The sequence below is a fragment of the Amblyomma americanum genome, chromosome 1 (genome assembly GCF_052857255.1).
Source record: "Amblyomma americanum isolate KBUSLIRL-KWMA chromosome 1, ASM5285725v1, whole genome shotgun sequence".
Classification (NCBI taxonomy): Eukaryota; Metazoa; Arthropoda; class Arachnida; order Ixodida; family Ixodidae; genus Amblyomma; species Amblyomma americanum.
This window is the reverse complement of record NC_135497.1, coordinates 188656607-188682945: the sequence shown is the minus strand read 5'-3', so window position 1 is coordinate 188682945 and position 26339 is coordinate 188656607. Positions and strand designations below refer to the sequence as shown.

The following is a 26339-nucleotide window of genomic DNA, read 5'->3' as shown; positions in this document are numbered from 1 at the left end:
TTTGCGCTTTTAAACCATTCCGTTTTGCCAACGCACTGGAAAAGCTGTGCCCTACTCTACCCAGGACATGCTAGCAGAGTGGATTGGTTTTGCCAACTCTGTGTTTAAATCTGAGTAAGCGAAAGCTGACAGCAGCAGACTTTTTGTGGCAGATAACATAAAGAACTGTTTCCTCTTATGGCGTGTATATCTGGTTCATACCTAATTGTAATCCCACTGCACACAGTAGACTGTGAGAGAGACTTCTCAGCACTGAAATTAATCAAGAGACAACTGAGAAATGACAGTAGACTGTGAGAGAGACTTCTCAGCACTGAAATTAATCAAGAGACAACTGAGAAATGTCCTCACAGAAAAGTCATTGGACTGCCTCATTTGTATTGCATGTGAAGGGCCTCATTCACTATGTGATTGCACTAAAACGTCTGTTGCGATGTAAGAGCACCTGAAATTTCGCATGCACCACAACTCAATGTACGATTTTTTGGGCCTCGTTCGCACTCAGCCCAAATAACCTAAGCTGCCATAAATGTACACAATGGAGCCATGCCAAACTGCAAGGGAGATCAAAAACTTGATCAAACAAAACGAAATTCAAGCTAAAAGGGAGCCTTTAATGGCGGGGCTGATATTCTGTGAGCCGACACGTTGCGCCCGTGTGTTTTCAAATTTGCACCGTTCTTGGACGTCGTCTGCTACAAACTTGAACAATATCTAGTCACAGGTAACAGAACTCATCTATGCCTAGTCTTTCGTTTCAAGTACGGGAAGAGGTAGCAGTGAAGTGCATGGGGGGCATACGGCTTCATGGAGGCTGCGAGCATGGAAGAAAATGCTGGTGTATCTCAAAGTGAGGCGAGCGCATACCTGCAGAAAAATGCACCACAACCCTGAATTTTCTATCATAAAACTGCTAAAAACAGGTGTTTTGATGACTGCAAGATGCCTCTCGCTATACGCAAGGCACCGCAGAGTGCATATCGCTCTTTACAATGCCCATTTTTTGCTCTAGTTACTAGGCTTAATTCTCAAGGCTAACACTGAGCGCTTGCTTAAGGCTAACACGGAGCGCTTGCTTCGGCCATTTGTTGGCTCTTATTGCATCTTCGCCTTCTGGTTCCAGGCCCTTCGTACTGCAAGTGCAATGCAGTTCCTACAATGGTGGCTTTGCTTTCGCATCTAGACTGTCCCAACCCGTGGTTTTGTCGGTGACATGCCAAAGGTAGCACAGCCATCGTACGCAGAGCTCATGAAAGCGGTCGCCGCCAGTCATCTCTGTCACACCACATGCGGTGAAATTTCGCCATGAGGAGCTTCAGAATATGCACAAAAGTACTGACGCCTTCTTCTGGCATATTGGCAAAGAACTCAATTTTTTTCAGTGAAATTTGATTTTTCGGACTGCCAGATTTTTCAGACATTTTTGTGGTCCCTAGCAAGTCCAGAAAGACTGTCATCGACTGTATTCCCTTGAAAAAGAATACTCATTTTCTTTGAATGCTTGTTGCACATACTACTAATAGGCGAGCAAACCAGCTAGAGTACAATCTCTAAACTTCTTGGACATGACATAATAGTACTCGTGCATTTGCTGAAATGATATATCAAAAACAGCATGAAACCAAAGTCAACTTATCCTACAGCCAGTTGCTAGTTTATCAGGAAAAATACAAAGGAAAGGAAAGCCAACTGATCCGATTTTTCTCTTTATAACCTCCCAACCAAGTATTGTCAAAGATTCCTATATAAATCTTTTTCAAAGGAAACATTCTCTAGGTTACCAAAAGCCATCAGGGCTCACCTGTGTTTGCAGTTCTGTTTCTGCAAGGAGGCTGGTTACTGCTGCAGTGTCAGCAGTCGAGAAGCCCACAATGGTTGGGGCAAACACACGGGCCAAATTGGTGACCGGCATCTTGACCTCCTCATGGCAGGCTACATTCTTCAGGTGCAGCATCAAGGCTGCCAGGGTGTCTCGATTGGGTTGAGGAAGCTGCTGAATTGCCTCCCACGTGGCACACATTCGGTTGCCATCCTTCAGCTCTGTGGCACCACATAAATGGCAGAAGAGCATCACCATTTTTCTGCCCAAAGCAGCAGCAGTAATGGGTCATTGTTTGGATTATTAAATTTTTGAAGTTTCTCGTTGAATATCAAATTATTCAGATTAAATTGTGATTAAACAGACCCACAAAAGGATAGCCTCCTTGCCCTGCTGGAAACAATACAGTAAAGCTTTCAAGTTGTGAAATCCTACTTTCGGCTCAAAAATTTATTCAACTACAAATTGTGTCAAGTAAGATGCCCATATTTTGCTAGAGCAAGAATTGTTTGACCTTTCCCCCCACCAACACAGCGCCTCTCATGAACGCTGCTCACGTCGTTGTCAGCTGGACGCGGATGTGGTCTTGATTCAGAGTTCTGACATTGTGTCATTGGTGTGGGAAAGAACGACACCTGCGTTCACTATGCCCAGCGTGGACACTGGTATGCAGGGGCTGCCACAAAAAAGGTCACTATGTGTCTGTCTGCATGTCACGCCGGGTTGACATCGTTGAAGCATCAGGACCCGACAGCGAAGGTGGATTTCTCGGAACCGTCTCGTCCTTCGATACGTCAACATGGGAGACAACCATCCACGTGCAAGGCCAACCTGTCAAATTCAAGATCGACACAGGTGCTGATGAATCTGTACTCTCACCTACGACTTCCAGCATGCTCCGACATCAGCCTCCGTTGTCGTGTGCTCCTCGGCAGCTTTACAATCCTGATGGGAGACCTCTCGCAGCCAAGGGCGTAGTGCGTCTTCAACTTGCCTACCGTGGACGTGAAACGCTCCAAGACGTCTACATGCTGGAAGATGTCCACACTCCCTTACTCGGCAAGCCGTCATCAAAGACTTGCAGGTGCTAACCTTCGCCAGCGCCGTCGCAAAGAAGGTGAGGACAACCCTTCCCATCAAGCGACACTGCCTTGAGTGGTTAAAAGAAGCGAAGAAATCAGATCTGGTGTGCTCATGTCTCCGAAGGCTCTGCAAGAAAAACTGGCAAAACTGGCCTTCCAGACGGGATTTGCCCCTTGAGGTCAGGCCTTTCTACGAGCATCGTGGCCCACTCACCACAGAAGACGATCTGCCTCTCTATGCAGCCCGTGTGGTTGTTCCACTATCTTGCAGGAACGAAATTTTGCGTCTTCTGCACGAAGGCCACTTCGTCATTACGAAGACGCAAGCTCGCGACAAGGACACTGTTTGGTGGCCTACGGTGACGAAAGACATCACGACTACCGTGAAAAACTTCAGAGCCTGTATAAAAACAACCAGCAACAGCAAAAAGCTTAGCCAGAGCGCTCAGTTTCCGCCTCTACCATGGCAGCGCGTTGCAATGGAAATGATCTTTTTCAATAGCCATTGGTGGTTAATTGTGACTGATTACTATTCCCCGATATCCAGAACTTGTTCGTCTGGAAAAGTTAACTTCAGGTATGGTAATCACACACTGAAAATCATTTTTCGCCCACCACGGTATCCCAGAGGTGGTGGTCTCCGACAATGGTCTGCAGTTTTCGTCGTCCGACTTTACCAGGTTTGCTTGTGAATATGGCTTCACACATATCACCTCGAGCCCACCAGAGCAACGGACTCGCCGAAGCTGCAGTGAAAATCATCAAGTCTTCATTGAAAAAGACTCAGGACCTGTACCTGACCCTCCTATCCTACAGGTCAACACCACTAAAAAACGGCTACAGCCCCTCTGAGCTACTGATGGGGAGGCAGTTGAGGACAAGGCTTCCCGTCGCTTCCGGAATGCTGGTTCCCCACTTGCCAGACGCCACCGAACTCCGGAATTTGCAAGAAGAATACCATGCGAAGCAGCGTCGAGACTACGACAAGCGACATGGCGTGTGTCAGCTTCCAATTCCTCTCTAGGGGGATGAAATCTGGGTAACGGACCTGAAAAGGACAGGGAACGTGCAGAGGTCCGCAGACGAGCCTCGGTCCTACATCTTGGACACTGGAGACGGCACCGTCCGGTGCAATCGGATCCACCTTGTTCCTTTTCCCAAGTCTGGGAGAGAAAGTGGAGACAACGAGGCACCAGGAGGTGAAGACAGTGAGGCATCTGTGTATTCAGATGCAGAGACAGACGTAGACGAGGCGAGGCATCTCTGAACAGAAATTCTCTGGGAGAATCACACGCGACCCGTGTGGACGCCTCTTCCCACCAATACACCAAGAGTGGACACTGTAGTTCCGCCCAAGAGACTCTCCTATGTTTCAGGGGAGATGTTGAAGGCAGTAGCCACATGCAGTGGCCACATGCAGTGGCTAGACCGCCTGCTTGGCTTGGCTGCGCTGCCGCACGGTCGCGCGAGGCTCACGGCGGCTGGCACGTGTCTGGGGCTCTGGCTGGTATTCGACTGGCTGGATAAAGCTGTCCGGTTGGAGTCTCAAGGGTCCTACTTTCCTCAACTTAACACAAACGAGCCATAAGTTTGCTTGCTCTGTACACACTCCCTCGTTGCTGCTGCCTCCCTTCTACCGACAGCTGCTCAGGTAGACGAAGAGCCACATAGCCCCCCCAGTTCCAGAGAACCGTATTGCACTCCCAAGAAATAAAAACTAAAAGTGGCAGGCAAAGATATACAATCTTTTTACTTGTTGTACCTACTACCTATGTTTCCTGGCTAGTACGTTCTCTTTTCCATGGTTCCGTGAAAAACTTAACAGTGGGGTATTACTGTATCAACTTCATTGTTTTTTCCCGAAGCAGCCACTCAAGTATATCTGATTTTATCAAGTTTTAAAATTTCCCATTTCTTACAAATAGCTTGAAGGCACAGTGAGTCATCATGCTAATAGATCGTCATTATGTTCACAGTCAACTCTCGATAAATGAAACTCAGAGGGGACTGAAAACATGTTCTAATTGTGCAGAGTCAGAATTAATGGGGGCCTTTTTTATACACTTGATATTGATGGATCAAAAGTGCCGGTCCAATTAACAAGAATCCACTGTAATGCGAAGAAGTGTACGAAAAGTTGCCACCAGGAGTCTACAAAATTTTGTTACTGTTGCAAACACAGACCATGCTCGTTTATGTTACCTCGGAGGGTAGTTGTAAACAGGGAATTCAGCGCAGTGAGCATTGAGCAAAAGTTATATAGGCAGAACACAGACACTAGACAAAACTTCACTGCATCAAGAATGTGTAAGCAACAGTTTGATTTTTCCAGTACATGGTATGCATACTACGTTACCGACTATAACCTCCGCTAGGCTGTCATCAAAGACTGGTGCGGCATTTACTAAGCTACTATAACAAATATTTTCAGTACTGGCCACCATTTGGAAGTGAATGGCAGTGTAACCTAACCACAGCGTTCCACGTTAAAAAATAAAAAGGGTCTTGACACCACCACAGTTTGCTTGCAAAAACAGCCAGTGGTGCTGATACCTGTTTTCATTTTTTTTAACCTTTTCTAGATAACAGAAGCTTCATTTTCAGTAGAAGTGGCTTCTTTGCCATTAGATGCAGCAATCTATCAATACAAACCAACTTTAGTTTGTCTTACACGACATCACATTAAGAGAGTCCTGAAACATTTAACTTGAGATTACAAGAAATATGCCTTTGGAATGGTAGGATTTCCCACAGAAAACGCAAGAGTACAAAAAACGGAGGTGCGACATTTTGCCGTTGCAGTTTCCTTAAAGTCAAATTTTCTCTGTCCTCCATCAATCTGCACCTCCACAAACAATGTTCTGCATACTAAGGCCATCCTGTTCTTGCTGCTATCAGAAAGGGCAGCACAAGTGGCTGTGTGGATACGAACTGGACAATGAAACAGGTGGTTGCTCCATGACAGAACCTAACTCAGATAACAATCCATTGCTAGAAACAAAGAAAGACTTGCTTCGCACTTCCTTTGTGAGCCTTACTGCACAGTGTAAATTTCAAGACAAATCAGGAACACTTGTCATTTGGGAAAAGAAAAAGTTTGCCTGGATCAAACAGTGACCTTCCCCTGAATCTGAAGCTATAAAACAAGAGTAAAAGAGAAAATAAAATAATAAAAGAAGGAAAAAAGGGACTAAACAAATCAGCAGGTCAGAAAAAAGAGGACACTTAATGGCCCTTTAAGACTTACGTGCAGCATCGACGAAAGTCTGCCAAAGAGACTTCGTGATCAGACACTCACGAAGAGATCTCAGGAAGTCCTTCAGGACACCACATACAGCATGTATGTCAGCCCTAGACTGAAATTAAAATGCCAGTCATAAATGTAACATATGAGAAGGTATGTAAAATCAAAGAGCAAATATTATTCAGCAACTTGTGTGTAACACAGAGGTGTGCGAATACTACTTGTTCGAAACCAAATAGAATATGAATTTTGTTTTAAAAAACAGAATCGAATATGAATCGAACACAAATGAAATGTTTGCATGATTATTTGCTACTTCTGCAAATATTCGTGTGCACTGAACCTTCCTTCCCGCACAGACCAACTGCGGCAAAAAAAAAAAAAAAAAATCTATGGTGTGTCCTACTCGAAATACGTGCCAATTATTCTAAAACTATTAGAAAACTTGAGAATGGATTTGATTTGTTTCAAATAATTTTGAACATACACTATTTGATTTGTTCAGCGAATTGAATAAAAGGATACAGTAGAACCTCTTTGTAACAAAATGGCTTATAACGAAATAATGGATATAACAAAAGAATGATGATTTCTCTTGGAAGCTCGGATAACACGGGCTATAATGAAGCTACAACTGTAACGAAGTAATCACCGGGCCCTGCGACTCTGTTATAACTAGGTACAACTATATGTGATTCACAGTTCGAAAATGTCAAATATTTGCACACCCCTGGTGTAACATGTGCAATAAATAAAAATGAAGTGCCAGAATGATTCTCCACTTTCTAAATCACACCTTAGCAGTAATGAACTGACAACTCACCATATTTGGAATACCCTTGCCTCGCTCAAACTGCTCCCTCAGCTCACGCACCTCCCGTTCTGAACCAGGTATCCTATGTATTAAAAGACAATAAGATCAATAGCTAAACTATGAACAGCTCAAAATGGGACATCTGACATGTACATAACATAGTATGTTTAACAACAGCTTATTATCAATTTTGGTTACGGAAAGGCAGATCTCCCCATTCTTCCGGATCTTCAGCTACAGAGCAAATGTTTGAGAGTTCGATCCTGGCTGAGGCAACCCCATTTTGATGGGAGCCAGATGCAAAAGTGCTTGTATACTAATATCTTAATGCATTTAAGGAACCACATGTGTTTAAACCTAATCCAGGGCATCTCACTTCAGTATATATCATAGCCAATAGTGCTGCCCAGGCGTGCAAGAACTCTTCAATCAACCACAACTCCAAACTCTTAAAGACATGGCACGTTCTTGCACTTTATTTATCATTACTGTTTACAAATTGCTTTCCACGGGCGACATACCCAGTACCTGCAAGGGTGGGAAGGGCGTTCCACTTTAAGTCAGATAAAAAAATCACCTGCCATCCCATATCCTAGGTTAGCATATGAAATTGTCACATAATGCATGTCCTTGAATCATTTTTTTTTGTTTTTCTCAACATGAATTCCTCAAGGACTTTTCTGGCGAAACACAATTAGCCATTCTTATCCATGACCTGCATGTGAATTTTCATTCTGACCTTCAATCTGATTCAATTCTTTCTTCACAAAAGTTTTTCAAATGTAATGATAGTGTTCCTTTCCACAAAAAATCCCGTAAAAGTTGTAAATGAAGTATTTACCGATAAAGGCCAACATCATGCAGCCCCCTCTTTTCCACTTCCTGTATGCAATGGATAACAAGTGCTGGCACCATAGGTGGGGTAGACGGCACGTAGTCTGAAAGGCTGCCACGGCAACCCGCAGTTCCTCCTTGCGTTGGGGTTTGGCTCGTTGGAAAACAAGGTAATGGTACCTGGTTAAAGCAAGTCACTTGATGGAAGATGACGAGCACAATGATGACTATTATGCAGTCTAACATTGTCAGGCTGCTGAACAATTAAAAATTCCCACAATGTTGTGGCAAAAACAGTGTAAAGCAAGCACAATGGGAGCCATCCATGAAGAAAAAAAGAGCAAGGATCAACAACTTTTATGAAGGTGAGAATTAACAGCGCAAATGAAAGGCTGACAGAACAGGTGCTACCCTATGTTTGTCTATGTCCACCTTTCATTTTCAGGGTCTTTAGCAGCAGCAGATGTTTGATGGTGGCGTTCTGAAGACAACCACTGCAGACAATCTGAATACTCACAGTTCAAGATTAGGTACCAGCAATGCCATGAAACCACAGAACAAGTAGCCACAAGAGAGTAAAAGGAAAGCCCTGTCTGTTTCACAAATGTCAACACTAGTATAGTTGGGGAAGTGGAAGTAAAAACAGGAGCGAAGAATGTGTACCATCTTATTTGACACAAATTATTATGCGATGGAATGAGCTTTTTCAGAGCATTTGCAGCAGCCGATTCATAAACACAAAGTAAGATTCAACTCTACGCTTCTCAGAAATTACATATGCACTAGACTATCAGAAATATGAGCAACCTATGACGCCATGCAACGAGACTGGCTAAAAGGAATTGTTGCTCGTCCCAAGGAAGGCAAAGGCCAGCAGCAAGCTGTAGTAGTGTAGCTTCCCCAATTACGCAAATAGGAAAAGTTGCAGCAACTGGATGTTTACAAAATTATAAAGCTCCTCAGCAGAATAAGTTCTTTTAAACATAACTAATTGCTGAATAAGATACTCAGTTTAAAACACCAATTGCTCTCGTTGAAATTAATTTCATTTGGGAGCAGTTCATTCCATTAACGCATGTAGATTTATATTTTACAGAGACAAGGTGCGCACTGTCCTCTCCTAGATGGCAGTTACAATTGCATACCAACTATTTTGCTCCTCTAAAGCCAGAAAACAAAAAAATTAAGGCAGCTACAAAAATGTTTCATGTTTTCACTAGCATATAATCAATTAAAGGATGCCATTTTTATGATTTTTATGGTTCTTGTACAGTTACAACTGCAATGATGCTAGTTGCAGTAGGAAAATGAATAGCAAGAAGCTCCTAGGCTCTAATAATGCCCTCAAAAAAGCGAAAAGGTGACTGAATGCTATGTAAATGCACACAACTCAAAGAGCAGCTCATTGACAACTGGAGCATATAGAGAAGAATGCCATGACCCGCAGTTGATCTTTTGCAATTACTCCTGCTTTCGTGGTATAGAGAACCTGCACTGCCCAGGTGGCACTCCAATTGTTCCATTCGGCGACTAAAAACTGCTATTGTCAGCCGCTTGGGCCGCTGAAAACGCGACAACACATTCTGCAAGGTTAGATGCCCCATTTGGCTGATAGCATTCACTGCCTAGCTTCTGTCGGCGTAGCCCAGGTAGCTGATGCATGGCACGGGTGGCTTCGACACAGCGCGGAGGCTCACACCAATAAGTGCATGCAGATGGCGCGGAAAAGCACCAAGAGTGCACTGAAAACTGCTTGCTCTTCTCGCTAGGCAGTGTGTTACGGCACTGCAAACTTCAGCACAGGTTCCCTATACCTTTTCAGCAGTTAACAAGTGGACTGCATGTAGGTAGCGATTATAGGCTTTACGACTGACAAAGACTCTGTCAATGCACTGCCTGCTGCCGACAGCAGTTTAATCACGTGACTGATACGAATTACTGGTTTATGGGGGCTTAATGTCCCAAAGCGACTCAGGCTATGGGGACGCCCCTAGTGATGGGCTCTGGAAATTTTGACCACCTGGGGTTCTAAACGTGCACTGACATCACACAGTACACGGGCCTCTAAAATTTCACCTCCATCGAAATTTGACTGGCGTAGCCGGGATCGAACCCGCGTCTTTCGGGTCAGCAGCCGAGCGCCATAACCACTGAGCCACCACGGCGGCTAAGATACGAATTACTGTTAAACCAGTGTTTACAATGGTTCGCTCATGAAGGAAGTGGTGCAAATATTTGCTGCTGTTTCTTGCATTTCATAAGCATTTTGTAACAATGCCCGATTTCAGCATTTTTTTTTTTTACATAAAGACCTTAAGAACGACAAAACTAAGTTCTGGAAAAGGTGCCATTTTTCAGACCCATTGCAGTGGCTCAGTGGTGTGCACGTTGAAGATCCCCAAGTGGTCGAAATTATTCCCGAGCCCTCCACTATGGAACATCTTTCTTCTGACAGTCCCTCTATACCTTTCCTTACAGCGCGGTTCAGGAGTCTATCGAGATGAGAGACAGATACTGGGCCATTTCCTTTCCCCAACAACCAAATTATAATTATTACATTCTTCAACAAGTACCTGCCCCAGGTGTTTTGTTAATGTACCAGAACAATTAAACACTGCCTGAATAAATGGTTGTTACACATCCTCTGCCCCCTTTTGCTATTACGAGCCCAGCCAACTCACCTTGTCTCTGCACTCTGGATGGCAGACTGAACGGCAGCGGTTGCACTTGTAGGCTGTTCTGTAAAATTTGATGCGTTTGCCACACGGGCCACAGGTCTCAGATTTGATGACTGTCTTTGGGCAGAAAGTGTGTTCCCTTGACATGAGTCTCCCAGCTGAGTGGCTTCTCTTGGGTGTCGCTGTTCTCCCACGTCTCTGGCTGACAGGAGTCGTGGGGGCAGAGCCTTTAACACCCACATCAGAGAGAAAAAATATTCCACTGCAAATTATTGTATTTTTAACTAATATGGACTGAAATCTCATCACATGGGCATTTTTCAATTTCGCTTTCACTGAAATGTTGCCGATTTGACTAAAAATATAATCTATGATCGTATTACTCCTTGTTCTCAAAAATATTTCTTAAGCCTCTGCCTTGCTTGAGACTAGCTGCGGTACAACAAAAGGTAAACAATTCAACAATGAAATTCACGTAATAGCTTTTTCACATGGCTGCAGAGCCCTTGAAAGTTGCAAAAATCTAAATTCAAGTAATTCATTTCTGAGAAGAGCACTGATTCAGTGCCTGTTTTCGTGAAACTGACACAAGAAGGTCAGATTGAATTGTGATGAGTTAAGTTGTGTTAGAACATTCATTAAAAAAAAATTGGACGCGTTTTGGTTTATACACAGCTATGTCTGCACTACTGCCTCACTGATGATATTGCCCCTTCGGTGTTTATACCAAGCAACATGTAACATTGCTATTCTTACTGCATGCATGTGCTAATATGCACTAGCCTGTTATCAACTCAGATGGTAGAGCAGCAGAAGAACCGCAGTGGCCTAAGTTAGGAGCTTTGGACTGGATAAATGGCTCTGCAAGCTGTATCTCAGGGTTCAAGTGCCTGCTAATGATTAATCATGCCGAAGTGTGAAGCAAAAGTCATGAATTCGTGACAATACTTGATGGCTACATTATATACTGTATATTCCAGTGCATAAGACATCTGTCTACAGTTGAAGCCTCCAGCTTCCACCTGCCACGATTGGCAAGTGGCAAAGTGGAGAGTGTAAAATCCCTCTCCATTTTCGGAAGAGCAAAGCAAGTGGGAGAGGGAAGATGAAGAGAGGGTGACAGGTAGCAGGTAACAGAGTGGAGAGAGGGAAACTCCCTTTCCTTTTAGCACGCTAGCACTAGGTGGGTCACTAACGCAAAAGCCATTATGTGTCCTGGTGTAGGAGGAAAACTGGTTTTGTGGCAGGTGCAGCCATGTGGAAAGGACGAAACCCGTGCACGCCAGTTGCAGCCAAGTGAAAGGCAGAAACTGCGTCAGGCCAGCTGTCGCTTACGCTGTCTGTAAAACAGTCGTAAGTAACCTATGCAAAGGGTCCATACACAATGTGCTAGCACACCTAAGTCTTCATTTAGTTTAACAAAGTGGATCAGGCATTAAATTTATTTTTTGAATTTTTCATCAGTGTGTCCTATAAAACAATGTGACTTGCGTAAAGCAAAAAATGATGCGCCACCACATGTCCTTTTACCATGCCCAGTACCTATGTTTGAAAATAAAATTGATGTGTAAAAAAGGAAAATTTAAAAATAGAGTATTTTTAAAATGCTCTTTTGTTGACAGAATCACATAATTTTGCCACAACTGCAATAAATGCGATGGCTACCACACCCAGTCCAGCCATGTTCTTGAAAGTTTCGATTGTAGCATCACTTCTGTTTAGATTAGTGCACGTCACATGCTCTTGCTCAATATCATGCTGACTGAATTAAAGGAGCTATGATGCAAAATTCAATTTAAGAGTCAACTATGCGCTAGAGAATAGGAACCAGTCAGCAGGAAGACAGTGACGCCAGAGAAAGAATTCTGGAGTAGGTGCAAAGATGCAAGACCACTGATGAAGCGAAAAGAAAAGGCAGGCCGCAGGAATAAGGCACGCTGTCAAGAGCTCGAGAAGCATCTATGCACTGCAGCTGCCACAATCGTGTATTTTCGTCACACTCTTTAACGAAGGAATCCTGAACGCAATTTTATAGTGCTTACCAAATGAAGAGGTGCGTCTTGCACACCGGTATGACTTGTGCAAGATTTTTTTTCGCAAAAGCTACACAAACATCACCATATGCACAAATTTTTCTGCATCTTTCCCGAAATAACTGGCAAGTTATTGCTAGTGTTTTGCAAACTTTTACAGGTTGACCTGCTCTACAGTATCAGCCTTTCAAAGATGCAATTTTATGTACAACACCGATATATAGAGCATTTCCTGCAATTAAAGCAGAAAAGTGGGAAAGTTAGCGATTCAAATTTAGGAACATTGTGCCAATATAAAGAACAGACATAGGAATGAAGCTGACAGGAAAAACTCAGCTGACGGGGCACACAAGCATTTGTCCTGTCTGCTCCTTCTTTATGTCTCTGTCCTTTATGCTGGTGCAATGTTCCCAAATTAATTTCTTCCAGCTTCTGCTTCAATAGTCCATGGTGAACATGCATGTGGTACCAAAGCTTGCCTGTTAAAACATTTACAAGAGTCATGAAAGTGGTGACAATTAATTTGACAGTACACTTGACACCCCATAACATGCACTCGTTCAAACTATAATGCTGAAGGTAATTATCAAACTTATTGGCATGCATGAAGATGGCATTCTTGAAACAGTCAGCATTACAATATTCCACGATGTAATAAACAGCCTTGGTGAGCAAAGCGGAATGATTTTATCGAAAAAATGGGTTTCCGTTACCATTTTCTTATAAATTAATTTGTGGACATACCAAAATTCTGTGGCAAAACTTTTTCTTACTGTAGCCTATCAGTTCCAGCAGGCCTGTGCTGTGCATAGACCAGCTCAAGGTTTGTACAGCTACTAATGAATTCGTTGCTAAGACCACTATATTTTACCAGTCTGATTTTGCGTCCGTGCAAGACTTCATGAAAAAAAAAAAACATACACAAGTGAGTAAAAACTGGAAATCTATGTCTTTGGAAGTGAATGGCCTGCAACATGCTGTACGGATGCATTGGTGACACATAATTGTGTTTTTGCGCAGGCACACTAATATCCCTGCCTTTTTTTTGCAAGTGATGCAGTCAAAGCCTTTTTGGAGTAAGGTGACTGACAGTGTAGTGCCCAAGGAGAGAAGTCAAGATAAAGTGGAAGAAAGAACAGCACATATGATGAACAACAAAAAAAATTTCAGCCTCTGCGTACTAAAACTAAGCCTGAGCATCACTGAAAGTTGGGAATGGTGCAAAGTCAGCCAAGTGCCTTGATGCATCATGCATACAGTTAAACCTGGAGCTAACGAAATTCAGAAAAGTCCGCAACTTTTTTACATACAGATTTTCATTACATGCAGTTTTTGCGTAAAGACCCGAAAGGACAATGCAGAATTATTAAAATTATTAAAAGAAATAACTGTAGGTGAAATCACCTTGAAAATGTTCACAATAAACCTCTGTTACTCGAGAAAAAACATTTTGTGGTCGTGCTGTTAATGCGACTGTGGCAGCAGTTCCCACCCCTTCTGCTGCTACGAGTGAGGTTGGAAGAGTGAGTGGTTCGGAGACACCACAACTGGACTAGAGAACTGTGCGTGTGATTGCGCCGCTGCCATTAGACTGGTCATGGAAGCACCTGCCTTTTCCCCACACGCCCCTGCTCTGCTCTCAGTCTGCCCAGCAACCGTTGACCTAGGGAAAGGACTCGTCGCCTCGTGTTGCTTGCACTCTCCACCACCAACAGCTATCGGCGTCTAAATCTTAGTTTCAGACATAACAAATGTCTATCGGTGGCTCACAGCTGGGGATAGTGTGAAGGTAGGCAATTACTATTCCTCAATTTGTACACTAAGTATATCTAGTCACTGATTCAAAATAAGGTGCAGTGAGCAAGCGGCTGGTGTCGAACTGTGAACAGTGACAAAGATGCGATGCAGATGGAAAAGAAACCAAGATAATATTGTCACGGCACTTCTAGAACATCTTCAGGGCCAGTGAGCCGCACAACAAGACCCTGTTGGCCACACAACACCTGCAGGTTGTGCGTTCAGACTTTTGGTACAGCCGGTTCTTTATAACATAAAAATGCATTCAAAAGCCAATGGCAACAATAACTGGTAAACTCACTTCAAAGCTGGGCATGAACTCTATCAAAACTTATCAGTGTGCTTTACTACTTTCTGAAACCATGACCCATCTAGCCCATCTACAAGTTTTATTGATCCATCACATTAACCTTTAGGCTACAAAATGTGCACCTTCATTATGAACTGTCACACGGCAAGCAGCAACATAGCATAACAGCTGATAGAATGGCATTTTCAGCCATTCTCTGAAATGGGACACCCAGCTATGTCGTGTATATGAGCAGACTGGCATGTCTGAAAGTGCAAAGGCTCAGACATCACTAAGCATGCATCTTAAGAATGGCATTTGATTAAATTTCACTTCCTGCTCCAAAGTCATGAGGTCCCATTCATCACTTGTACACTCATGCATCATCCCCGATTATTTCATATAGCTTGTATTTTCAAACGGCTAGGTATTCCTGATGCATATAAAAAGGAAGCTTTCCTTGACTACACACCCAGGCACACTGAAGGAAAAATATACCAAACACAAACTTGAAAACAAGCCAGGGCAGCACTACCCGTGTGGTAGCGCATGCAATGTGCAATGCTGAACTGACCGCTGATAAGTTTAGGAAGTTCCTGATCTGCCTCTGGAGAAGTGGGTGGTGGCACACTTGGAGCTGGTGTTGATGGCTGCGTGAAAACACGCGACGTCGCCACAAAGTCTTTTCCGTCCTTTATAGTAACAGTTGTAGTTATCACATTTGCACAAGGTTGGTCTACTTCATCATATCCCTGAAACAAGTGCAAGAGGCTAAACTCGAATAAAAAGTTACAACCAATGACATTACGTTTGTCACAGCCAAACACTGGTCTAAAATTCAAGCCTATGCTAAGGCCCACAAAGAAGTTGCACACAGGGGAAAACTGGAGCCTTTGAATGACAGTTAAACATGACTCATTCCATCTCAAACACACTTGAATAAGTACCCCTCCCACCCCTCTTTATTGAGATTTTGAATTCTCGAAAGAAAAAAAAAAAAAGAGCAAGTACCCATGCTCCATGTCCAGGAGAAGTTCAAAAACATGGCAAACACACATCAAGCACCAATTTTTCGGTACTCCCGCAACACTTATCGCAGAGAGAGAGGAGGGGTAGGGGGTGTTAAACAGGGCAATGAGATAACTCCGATGACAAGTCGAAGCTTAAGGTCAAGCAATTTTCAAAGAAAAGCTTGGGAGGGTACTTTCTCCGGAATTTTCAGCATTTACGCGCTACCGAGCCCACCTGCCCAGAGGCTGACACCAAGTTTTTGCTTGCGTGTTTTCTTCTTTCATATGACGCTTTAGACATTTGTATACATGGAGCACACTGTGGCATTCGTGTACGACCACTAAATAATTTACAATTGAATTTATTCTTCACGCTGTTTCGGTTCCATCAGTCGAATGATGACTGATGTGTAGTTGGCATTCAGGTCACATGGGGCATAAAACATCTGCTACATAATTGTGGACAGGTCATTTATGTCATTTCATGTCCTGGAAGAGGCTGAATTAAATGTCGCAGTGAATTAAAACTACATATCAGCGATTATATTAGTTTTTTATAGTAGATCATGTGACCTAAACGTCAACCTGATGACGAGTATGGATTATTGTGGCCCAAGGGCATCTATGGCCAAAGAGCGCCATGGCACAAGGTATTTTCGAATTCTCAAGGTGGGGTCAAAGACCCATTTCCCAAGCATTTCACCCTAAATAAGCTGAGTACCAGACCAGAGGAAAGCTTGTACCCATTGTGTCACTGGTGGGTACCTGGCGGCACTGGGAATCGAACCCCGCACCTCCCGTATGCGAGGCGGATGCTGAACCACTTTGCCACCGCTGCGGTCAAAAACATCAACCTGACGTCATAATCATCGTTCGATCGATGAAACCGAAACAACTTGAGGGAAGAAATTCAATTATAAATTATTTTGCGGTTATAGGCAAATACCACCCTATAATCCATGTATTATTTACATGTCAAATGCATCGTTTGACAGAAGAAAATTAGGTGTCTATAGTCCTTTAATGATCTGTCATTAGAGCAAGCAAAGGTGCACTCCATGTGTGTATTTTCGATTTTCACACCTGGACTGAACAAGTATCCGTCCCACAATATTCCGTGATTATCCTCAAATTTTAGATGGGTGCTTGCTCGGTATTTTACAGTAAGGCGTTTCAAACATCCTCAGGTCTCTTTCTTTGAGAGAAAAAGATGCAGCTGTTAGCAGTTAAGCAGCTGTGAAGGCTTTCGTCGCAACATTTATGGTGTGAAAATAACACTCAGTAAAATTTTAATTTTAATCCAAATTTACGCTCTATGAAGAAAGAAGGTTTGGTTTGGTTAATGGGGGTTTAACGTCCCAAAGCGACTCAGGCTATGAGAGACGCCATAGTGTCTCTCATAGTTGCTTTCCTTAACACACTGTGAAATTCATTTTCCTTCTCTGCTGGATGGCCGCCACAGTGGCTCAGTGGTTATGGCGCTCAGTTGCTAACCCGAAAGATGCGGGTGTGATCCCGGCCGCGACGATTGAATTTCGATGGAAGTGAAATTCTAGGGGCCCATGTACTGTGCGATGTCAGTGCACATTAAAGAACCCCAGGTGGTCGACATTTCCGGAGTCCTTCACTACGCCATGCCTCATAGCTTGAGTTGCTTTGGGACGTTAAATTCCCATAAACCCAAACCCTTCTGTGTTGGGGCACTGCTTCTGAATATCCTTTTTTTTTCCCCGGATAGCATTGTCATTAAAAAAAAAAAACCATCATCACGTTACCGAAAGCTAGCAAAAATATTGAAGCTTGGATAAAACAGTCAAAGATGAAAACAGCCTCCAGAATCTGGTGATCAAAAGGTAGACCTAAAGCTCTGTTATAAGCTCCAACTGCCATTGAACATAATTTCAGCATTAAAAAATGAATACGAAGTGCAGATGGTTTGGTTGGTTTATGGGATTTAACGTCCCAAAGTGACTCGGGCTACGAGGGATGCCGTAGTGAAAGGCTGCAGATAATTTCGACCAGCAGGGATTCTATACTGCACACTGGCATCATACAGTTCATGGGCCTCTAGCATTTCGCTTCCACTGAAATGCGACCACCGCGGAAGATGAAAACAGCCTCCAGAATCTGGTGATCAAAAGGTAGACCTAAAGCTCTGTTATAAGCTCCAACTGCCATTCAACATAATTTCAGCATTAACAAATGAATACGAAGTGCAGATGGTTTGGTTGGCTTATGGGATTTAACGTCCCAAAGTGACTCGGGCTACGAGGGATGCCGTAGTGAAGGGCTGCAGATAATTCCGACCAGCAGGGATTCTATAATGCACACTGACATCATACAGTTCATGGGCCTCTAGCATTTCGCTTCCACTGAAATGCGACCACCGCGGCCGCGATCGAACCCGCATTTCTCGGGTCATCTGCCGAGCATTGTAACTACTGAGCCACAGCGGTGGCTTTCAAAGTGGAGAGATGCAAAAAAAAAGCACTAGGTGAAAAAATTTGATTTCAGGTATAAATACCCCGAAGGCTTGAGAAGAAAAGTAAAAAAAAGCAGTCTACCTTGGTCTTTTTGACGGGTGACACACGTTCCCCTGGGTGCACTGCATTGGAGCGACGTTTCACTCTTGACCGGGAACTCCTGCGGCATGTGCCATTATCGCTAATTTCCAGGCTGTCCCCAGATGGGGAGAGCACAGAACCTATGGATTCGTTGATAGTGCCCAACCTGAAGTATCAAAAGTCCAGCAGTGTCAACAATTTTCCCACTTTAAACCTGCTGAATCGTAATTAACAAAATCTTTTCAAGCATTTAGTCAGCTTTCTTTCACCCTTGTACCATTTTAGTTTTGTAACTGTGAGCTTATTTCTTTTAAACACTCCGTTATGACTATGACAACAGTACTAATCAGCTAAGATAAAATAATCGAGTGCTTCTGTCATGTGCTTCAGCGATCCCAATGTGTCATGCTTCTTATAACACTAAAACAAGTACCACACTCTGAAACAGTACTCAGAACTTTGCCTTCCTGTAAAGTAATGCAATGAAATGACAGCCAAACCTTCCTTAGTTAAGAGAAAGAAAAGAAGTTGTGTTCACCACAGCTTTACTGCAACTCACCTGTTTGCATCAAAATCTTTTCCTTCATTTTCAGGCTTCAAAAATGCAAGCTTCTCAATAGTTTCATCCCGCAGTTCTGTGTCATTCATTATGAAATCTCTGATCAGGTCAAGCTGATGTTGCTACAAAGATATGTGGGATTGTCTCATTTGAGATCAAGGCGAATAAAACATTTCAGACATAAGCCTTACCTTATTCTGCTTTTCTTCTTCAATTTTTTCTCGGCGGTGGACCTCCTTCTGGAGAACTTCCCTGAAAACAAGATAAAACACTGTTAGGGGACTACTTCATGCTGGCTGTATCTTGCTTCCACCAGGAAGCAGCTGCTTCGGTTGGAATAAAACAAGACTTTCTGAGCACTTTTACCCGATCAGTGAGGCGAAAGAAAAACCACAGATAAATGCAAATTTTAATCGCAATTTAATACAGATCTGACTTCAGAAGCAGGCCAGGAGTAGTGGTGATGTTTGGATTGGTTTATAAGGGTTTAACGTCCCAAAGCAACTCGGGCTATGAGGGGCGCCGCAGTGAAGGGCTCCATAAATTTCGACCACCTGGGGTTCTTTAACATGCATTGACATAGCACATTACACCAGAGTTCCATAACCACCGAGCCACTGCGGCGGCAGTGGTTATGTATATTCAAGCTAAGTCATCATGTTGCCGTTCTCTGAAACAATTCTTAACCTGTGCAGCAGAGCACAAACACCTTCCATTTTTTCAATCTATTAAGGTTTATATACATGTTCCCATGAGGCTTCTAACAACACTCTGAGTCAATACACTTGGTTTCTCACAACTTAAACAAAACCAAGTTCAAAAAAGAGCCTCTCAAATGATCATGCCCTGCACAAAGAGAAATGTGACTCACTTACCTTGAAGCATGTTCTTAGCACAGCAATTAAATGAGTACACTGGTCAGGACACGCTACCCTGACAATTCCTTCGGTAAACATTTTTTTTTTTTTAACATAACATGACATTTAAGTAACAGCCATAACAGTAAGTGCTATTCTAGTCCTGTGGACCGAGTACAATGTACGTGGTCCTCCATGTACAAGTAGAGGGTACAATATGACAACCAAATGCAGCGCAATCTTGCTGCATTCATATTAACTAAATTATTCAGCCTGCACTACAAGGAAAAATACAGCGCGAACAGAGACGGCGGATGGAATATGAACGTAACCCAACTAGCCCCCTTTTCATCCTACTACTGCACTAGAAGGACCAAGAAAAACAGGATTGCTTAAGCAAGGCTGTGATGCACACAGCCTAGCTTAAGCAATTCTTGAATTCTTAGGAATAAGAGGCGCAATTTGGAGCACAGTATGGGCAACCTGCAGAGTCGAGGCACAATGGTGGGAATTGCCAAGAACATTTTGGAGCAGGCTTTGTAGCAGGCAAAAATTTAATTTGCAGTAGCTTTACTCACACATCACGGACTTCTTGCAGACTTTTAAACTTTTTTTACCCTTCTTAACACAGATTCTTGAAAAACCTGTCCTGCTTTACCTAATTGGTTCTCTTTACTCATGACATAAGCTCTAGTACGGACACTAACACACCTAGGGACACTCTTTTTCTTAGACTTTGGAAAAGCTTTTGACAAAGTTTCCCATCACGCCTAAACCTGAACCCACTAGTTTATGACTGGCTCCGAAATTTTTTGACTTACCGCCAACAGTTTGTATGGGCTAACCATCTAGCATTCGTACATTCCGATTATTCATATCATACGAGCATAACAGCATTGAAAACAAAAGCTAACTTCCCCAGCCTTGTACCCTGTCAGAAAATAATCAGACTGCCTTTTCCACAAGTTTTATCATTCCCCTTTGAGTCATTCGTTATAACCCCTGCACAGTGCCTTTCACTTCGCATCAGTCATCCGAAAGCTAATCATATACCCTGACATCCACTACTGCGCACCTGAAATCATTCTTTGCCCAGATCGCAAGAGACGAACAACCTGCCCGCTGCAGCTTTTATCCATCCTGGCCTGGAATGCTTCAAATCATTCATCACTGATCTAATTAAATGATAAGTTAGCCCACCCCTCATGTAATGCCCCTAGTGGGCCTTTGAGGTACTAATAAATAAATAAATAAATGCTTTGTAGCAGGAACCCTACACTGAGAAATAAGGTAGAAATGCAGTTATATAGGATGTTTCACCTAACTGGCACAAGTATTTTAAAAATGACAATGCGCTGCCTGCAGACCTGAATCAGTAGTGCAGGGTTGTAGGCAGTCTTGACCAGGTCTGCATATTTTTCAATGCACATAACTTGCCAATTGCTCAACAAAGATAAATTAGCTAACTTTGTATCATCAACACTGGTGCAAAATTTAATTCGTCAAAGATTGAGAGAAAGTTGAGAAATGCCCATTTAAGTTTTCTTCACTTTAACTTTAGCCCTTTCTTTATTTTTGCTTAAAATAATGCCTGCAAGATTTGAAAAGTGTCACGTGACAGTTCACTCCCTTATCGAAACTGTAACTGGCACCCTCAAACCTGCTCCGACTGAAGGAGATCGGCTACGGAAAGCCGCAATTAATAAACAGGCCACCACCAGTCACAGCATGGGTCACAGCGATCGTTCCGGGATGAGCATGGGCACTTTGCTTTGGTAACATTATGATGCTGCAGAGGAGTGCTCATGCTATGGCAGCCACCGTAACCAGAGGTTAGCCATAGAGCACAGCCAATTTTCTCCACTCCGAAACGGCCGTGCCTCTCGCGACGAAGCGTTTTGCCCTACATGCATGGCCTTTGACTCAAAGAACAGCAGCATTTTCCTCCGTTCATGGTCTCAGACTTGCCAAGCGTGTACCACGCGATTCACTGCTTCCTAAAATATTTAATTATAAAGACAATGAGGACTGAAGTTGGCCTCTATCGACAGATTACCTTGTTCTAACGACAAAGCTTGGCTTTCATTGAGAATGGAGCTCTTATGAGCTGGAAAAGGCAGAAAATTTTTTTTAAATAAAATGATAAACAAGTGTACCCACCACCAGCCGATTTCAGAACTAAACAGTGCGCCGCCAGTTTTTTGTACACGGATCCCAGATGTTAGGCACCACCGCCATTTCCTTCAAAACAGTGATGAGTTATTTCTGTGTATACGGAACGAGTTTGAATTGAGTGATGGAAAAACATTAAAATGCAATTTCCCGAGCAATAAACACATGTTCTGCTGTTGGACGAGCATCAACACACACAAAAAAGATTCGAGCTTTGCTATGAACAATTATTAAGTGTTTCTGATGAAGAGACTCAATTCAGATGATTTTCTAGCACAGACTATAATTCAAATTGTTAATTGTGGGGTTTAACATCCAAAAGGCACATAGGCCATGAGGGATACTACAGTGCAGGGCTCCCAAATAATTTAGACCACCTGAGGTTCCTTAACGTGCACTGACATCGCACAACACACGGGTGCCTTTGTGTTTCACATCCACTGAAACGTGGCTGCCGCGGCCAGGACTGAACCCAGGAACCCAGCTCAGTAGTCAGGTATGCTAACCACTGAGCCACCATGGTGGGTCTATAATTCACAAGTTCACATGCCAGAGGACATCCAGTAAGAACACAAGCTTTGAGATCACGAGTGCAGTGTGGTCACGGTATGCCAACCCAATCATTGTGTGTGCTACAATATGAACCAGTATTTATACCAACAGACTTTCTGCCCTGAAAGTTTAAATTATGAGGTTCTACTGTGCACACAGACTGAAGTAATTACTTATTAGCATCCACCGAAGCACAGCCATACAGCTACAAAAGAAGGCCAAACAGATTTCCCAGAAACCTCGCAGTTGAGAAAAATGCATCATGGTCCGGGGTTACAACGAGCATGAATGAGGACCGTGAAATAGAGGTATCAGCTGTAACACATGCGAAACCTTGCTCGTGGGTAAACGTTTACCCCACGGGACAGGGGATGGTGCTGCACAAGCACTATTTAAAAGCACTTGTTTTTTTTTGCTTATGCACTCCCCACGTTCGTTTCGGACAATGTGAATAGCGTTGTCGAGGCAGATATGCAAACGCATGCACGTGGTGTACAAACAGTGGGTGGTAAAGGGCTAATGAGTGAAACAGGGCGGATTCGGATTCCGTAGTTCATCTTTCTCATCGTACATTGAAAGAAGAAACCATTCATGCATGTGCATTTTCAACAGTTACCTGTGGCACCTCAGATTCGCCACACTAACAAACCCGAAACCACATTCTGAACAATTAGAGGCGCTCGTTGGGCTGATAACATTCCTACTCCAGATGCTCTCGGCGTAGCCCAATTAGCTGACGCATGCCACATGAGACTTCGACAGAGAGCTGAAGCTCATGCCTATAAGCATGGGCAGGTGACATGAAAAAATACTGAGTGTCCGTCTAAAAAATGCTTGCTCCCCTCGCTAGGCAATGTGTTACAGCACTGCATTCAATACAGCTAACTTTATTACCAGTTGCCCATACTAATTTTTGGACGCCTTGGCAATGATTGCAGTTTGCACTTAATGCTAAATCAATGAGGAAAAGGCCAAGACAGGCAATTCATTCAGCGATTTCATATTGATTTCCACAACTCTAGCACTATAAACAAGCATTAAAGCACAGTTATAAACACGTCTGTGGAAAATAAGATAAATATGTGCAATTAACACTTTTAACAACTGTGCTACAAAAATTTCAGAAAATGCACTCTGCTACTAAAAACTAAGTTTACCCAGTGATTAAAACTACCAACTTAGAAATAAAGGAAACGGCCTTGAAGCCATAGTGAAGTTGTTTGGTTTATGGGGGGTTTAACGTCCCAAAGCGACTCAGGCTATGAGGGACACCATAGTGAAGGTGCCGCGGAAAGTTCGACCACCTGGGGTTCTTTAACGCGCACTAACATCGCACAATACAGGGGCCTCCGCATTTCACCTGCACCAAAATGCAACCATTGCAGCCAAGATCGAACCCACATTTTTAGAGCCAGCAGCTCAGCACCATAACCACTGAACCACTGCAGCGGCTGTATAAATAAAATGATGTAAGGATGTAGCCTAGTTAGTGTTGATTCATGTGAACAACCACGCCGATTGTGCACCCAAAAAACTATTGGTACATGACACGGACTAGACGAAGCAAGAGCTAGCAACTTACGTTGCAAGCTCATGTTGCAGCACTGCCTGGCCTCTGCAGGTTGCCCATATTGTACTGCAAATGATGCCTCTTATTGCCAAGAATAAAACAGTGTTGCTTAATCAAGGCTATGTGCTTCACAGCCTCGCTTAAGCAATCCTGTTTATCTTTGTCACTTTCACAGCAGCAGTACTTCTCTGTGGGGATTGAATTTTGTCCAGAGACTTCTCATGACACAATTCCAGCTAAAAAATTTCTTAATTCAAACTGGTGTTTTTTTTTTTTTTTCACAGGAAGTTACAAAGTTGTCAAAATACTGAATAGAGAGAGACCTTTAAATAGGAAAAAAAAAAAAAAAAATCATTGCACATTCTCCTAACCTCCCATGATCTCAAATCTGGAACTGCGAAACATGTTGCATGATCTGGTTTAGTTTAGTTCAATGGGGGCTTAACGTCCCAAAGCGTCTCAGGCTATGAGAGACGCCGTAGTGAAGGGCTCCGGAAATTTAGACCACCTGGGGTTCTTTAACGCTCACTGACATCGCACAGTACACGGGCTTCTAGAATTTCGCCTCCATCGAAATTCGACTGAAGCGGCCGGGATTGAACCCGCGTCTTTCGGGCCAGCAGCCGAGCGCCGTAACCACTCAGCCACAGCGGCGGCTGCATGATCTAGTTTTCATAGAGAAAGAAAAAGTGCATAATAAATACAATGGGAATTGTCAGCTGTAAAAGCAGCACGAGGAGGAAAGACGAAAGACAACTCTGACAACAATATGACAATACGATGGAGACATAGGAAACCCAAGTGAATGTGTTTGTGCTAATTATTTTATATACTGCACAGAAATGCCTCTTCTATATTACTTGAACAATGGATGGTGTGCTCATCCATGATAACCCACTGTCACTGATGGCAAGCGCCTCCTAGATTTTGCACACAAGCTTGTCACTAGTCCCCTACCACAGTGACACACTCAACACTGACGTCGCACTTCTTTCTTCCTCATGCCATGTTCACAGCTTCCAATTCCCATTACAATGTACCAACTTGTTCTGCATCAAGCTATTAACGCGATAGCTATGGACCTCCTTCACCCCGCGACGTCACGAAGATGCGGTGGCGCTGATGTTAGCAGCGACTTTCGCATGGTAGGCAAAACAGGTTCCGCTTGCCCGTGCCTACCGCAGCTGCCGGCGGCTGCTTCAAGCCTGTGCACTGCAGAAGCAGCATGTATTGACCAGCTGCGTCACTGCTGGATCCGCGTAGTAGCATAAAAAATATTAAATTAGCCTCGATAGGTTTCTCACACATAAATGCCGCATTCGGAAACTGGCTAACAGGCATTGGGCCACGGTAGTAAAGCGCGAAGTCGGAGTCGATAGGCACTGCCACTCAATGCACTTAATAGCATGCAAGTTACTGCGTTCATTCATCTGAACTTCAGGATAGTAGGCTGATAATTGCTCAAGGAAAAAAAAGACATATGCAGCTGCACACGTACTTATCACCTTGAGCCGGAGTGCACGGGGACCGACAGGTTCACTCGCCCCCAAGGAATGCGTTTTTTTGTTAATAGCACACCATGTTTTAATGGCGCATTTTATGACATTTAATATTTACTTGAAACTGTTTCTTGATATGACGACGCAATTATTTCATTCGAGTAGAAAGAAGTCTGGTAAGTTGTGTCAATCTTGCGCGGTCGCGTTGGTGTGCTTAGAATAGCGTACCTTAAGTGTGCTAAACGCCATATGCTTTTTCATTGCATCATGCATGTGTCATGTTTCATGAGGTAGTACATGATCGCAAAGCTTGTTTGGAAAGAAGCAGCCGCAGGCGTGCTACTAACAGACACGTGGCGAGATTGAGAGGGGACGCGGCAATGAAAAGTGTTTTCGTTATTCATGCATGCGATATGTAACTAAACTTGGTGCAAATATGAAATTCCTACGCTAGTTTCAGTAATTCCTTTTATTTATAGCTATACCTGGTGCAGTTCTGGGTAATTATAATTAACACCGTCGTCAAGTCCCCCCAAGGTCTCAAATAATTGAGTAGATAGTGCGCAGTTTTTTTATGCCAGCATGTACATAAAGCCCTGTTCTGTACGATGACGCGATTAGTTCCTTTTCTATATGATCAGTACTTATGCATGCATAGTTACATGAAAACGTTTCTTACAAGAAATAACTAACACAGTACTCCACGTGTAGGGAAAAAAAATCTAGAGATTTATTACGCTCCTCAACGTCTCAGGAATAGTTTGCGACAAATGGAATCATTTGATTTTCATGCGAATTACGAAGGTAAGTGATCCAGTCGCAGAAAATGTGAGAGGTCACAAAATGAACCTTAAAGTTTATTCCCTCGTTTATGGCATCTTCGCTTTCGCTTTGGTCAAAGAAATGTGGCACTGAAATCAAAAAAATTACCTCACAATTTTTGACGACCGCACTTCTAAAAAGTGT

The 26339-nt window shown here is 43.3% G+C and overlaps 1 protein-coding gene across 5 annotated transcripts in view; it reads right to left on the bottom strand.

Moving 5' to 3' along the window:
• Positions 1 to 26339, bottom strand: part of LOC144114389 (rac GTPase-activating protein 1-like) — a 75314-nt gene that overhangs the window by 34037 nt on the left and 14938 nt on the right. For 2 of the 5 annotated variants that reach the window (XM_077648092.1, XM_077648093.1), the window contains exons 4-13: positions 18915 to 18975; positions 18724 to 18845; positions 18165 to 18330; positions 15165 to 15342; positions 12828 to 12983; positions 10475 to 10698; positions 7801 to 7973; positions 6969 to 7041; positions 6149 to 6257; positions 1802 to 2040 (exon numbers count right to left, since the gene is read on the bottom strand). In XM_077648092.1, the coding sequence (XP_077504218.1) occupies positions 1802 to 2040; positions 6149 to 6257; positions 6969 to 7041; positions 7801 to 7973; positions 10475 to 10698; positions 12828 to 12983; positions 15165 to 15342; positions 18165 to 18330; positions 18724 to 18845; positions 18915 to 18975 (1501 nt within the window). The remainder of the gene's footprint in view (positions 1 to 1801; positions 2041 to 6148; positions 6258 to 6968; positions 7042 to 7800; positions 7974 to 10474; positions 10699 to 12827; positions 12984 to 15164; positions 15343 to 18164; positions 18331 to 18723; positions 18846 to 18914; positions 18976 to 26339) is intronic. The other 3 variants (XM_077648095.1, XM_077648096.1, XM_077648094.1) reach the window with 2 other exon arrangements.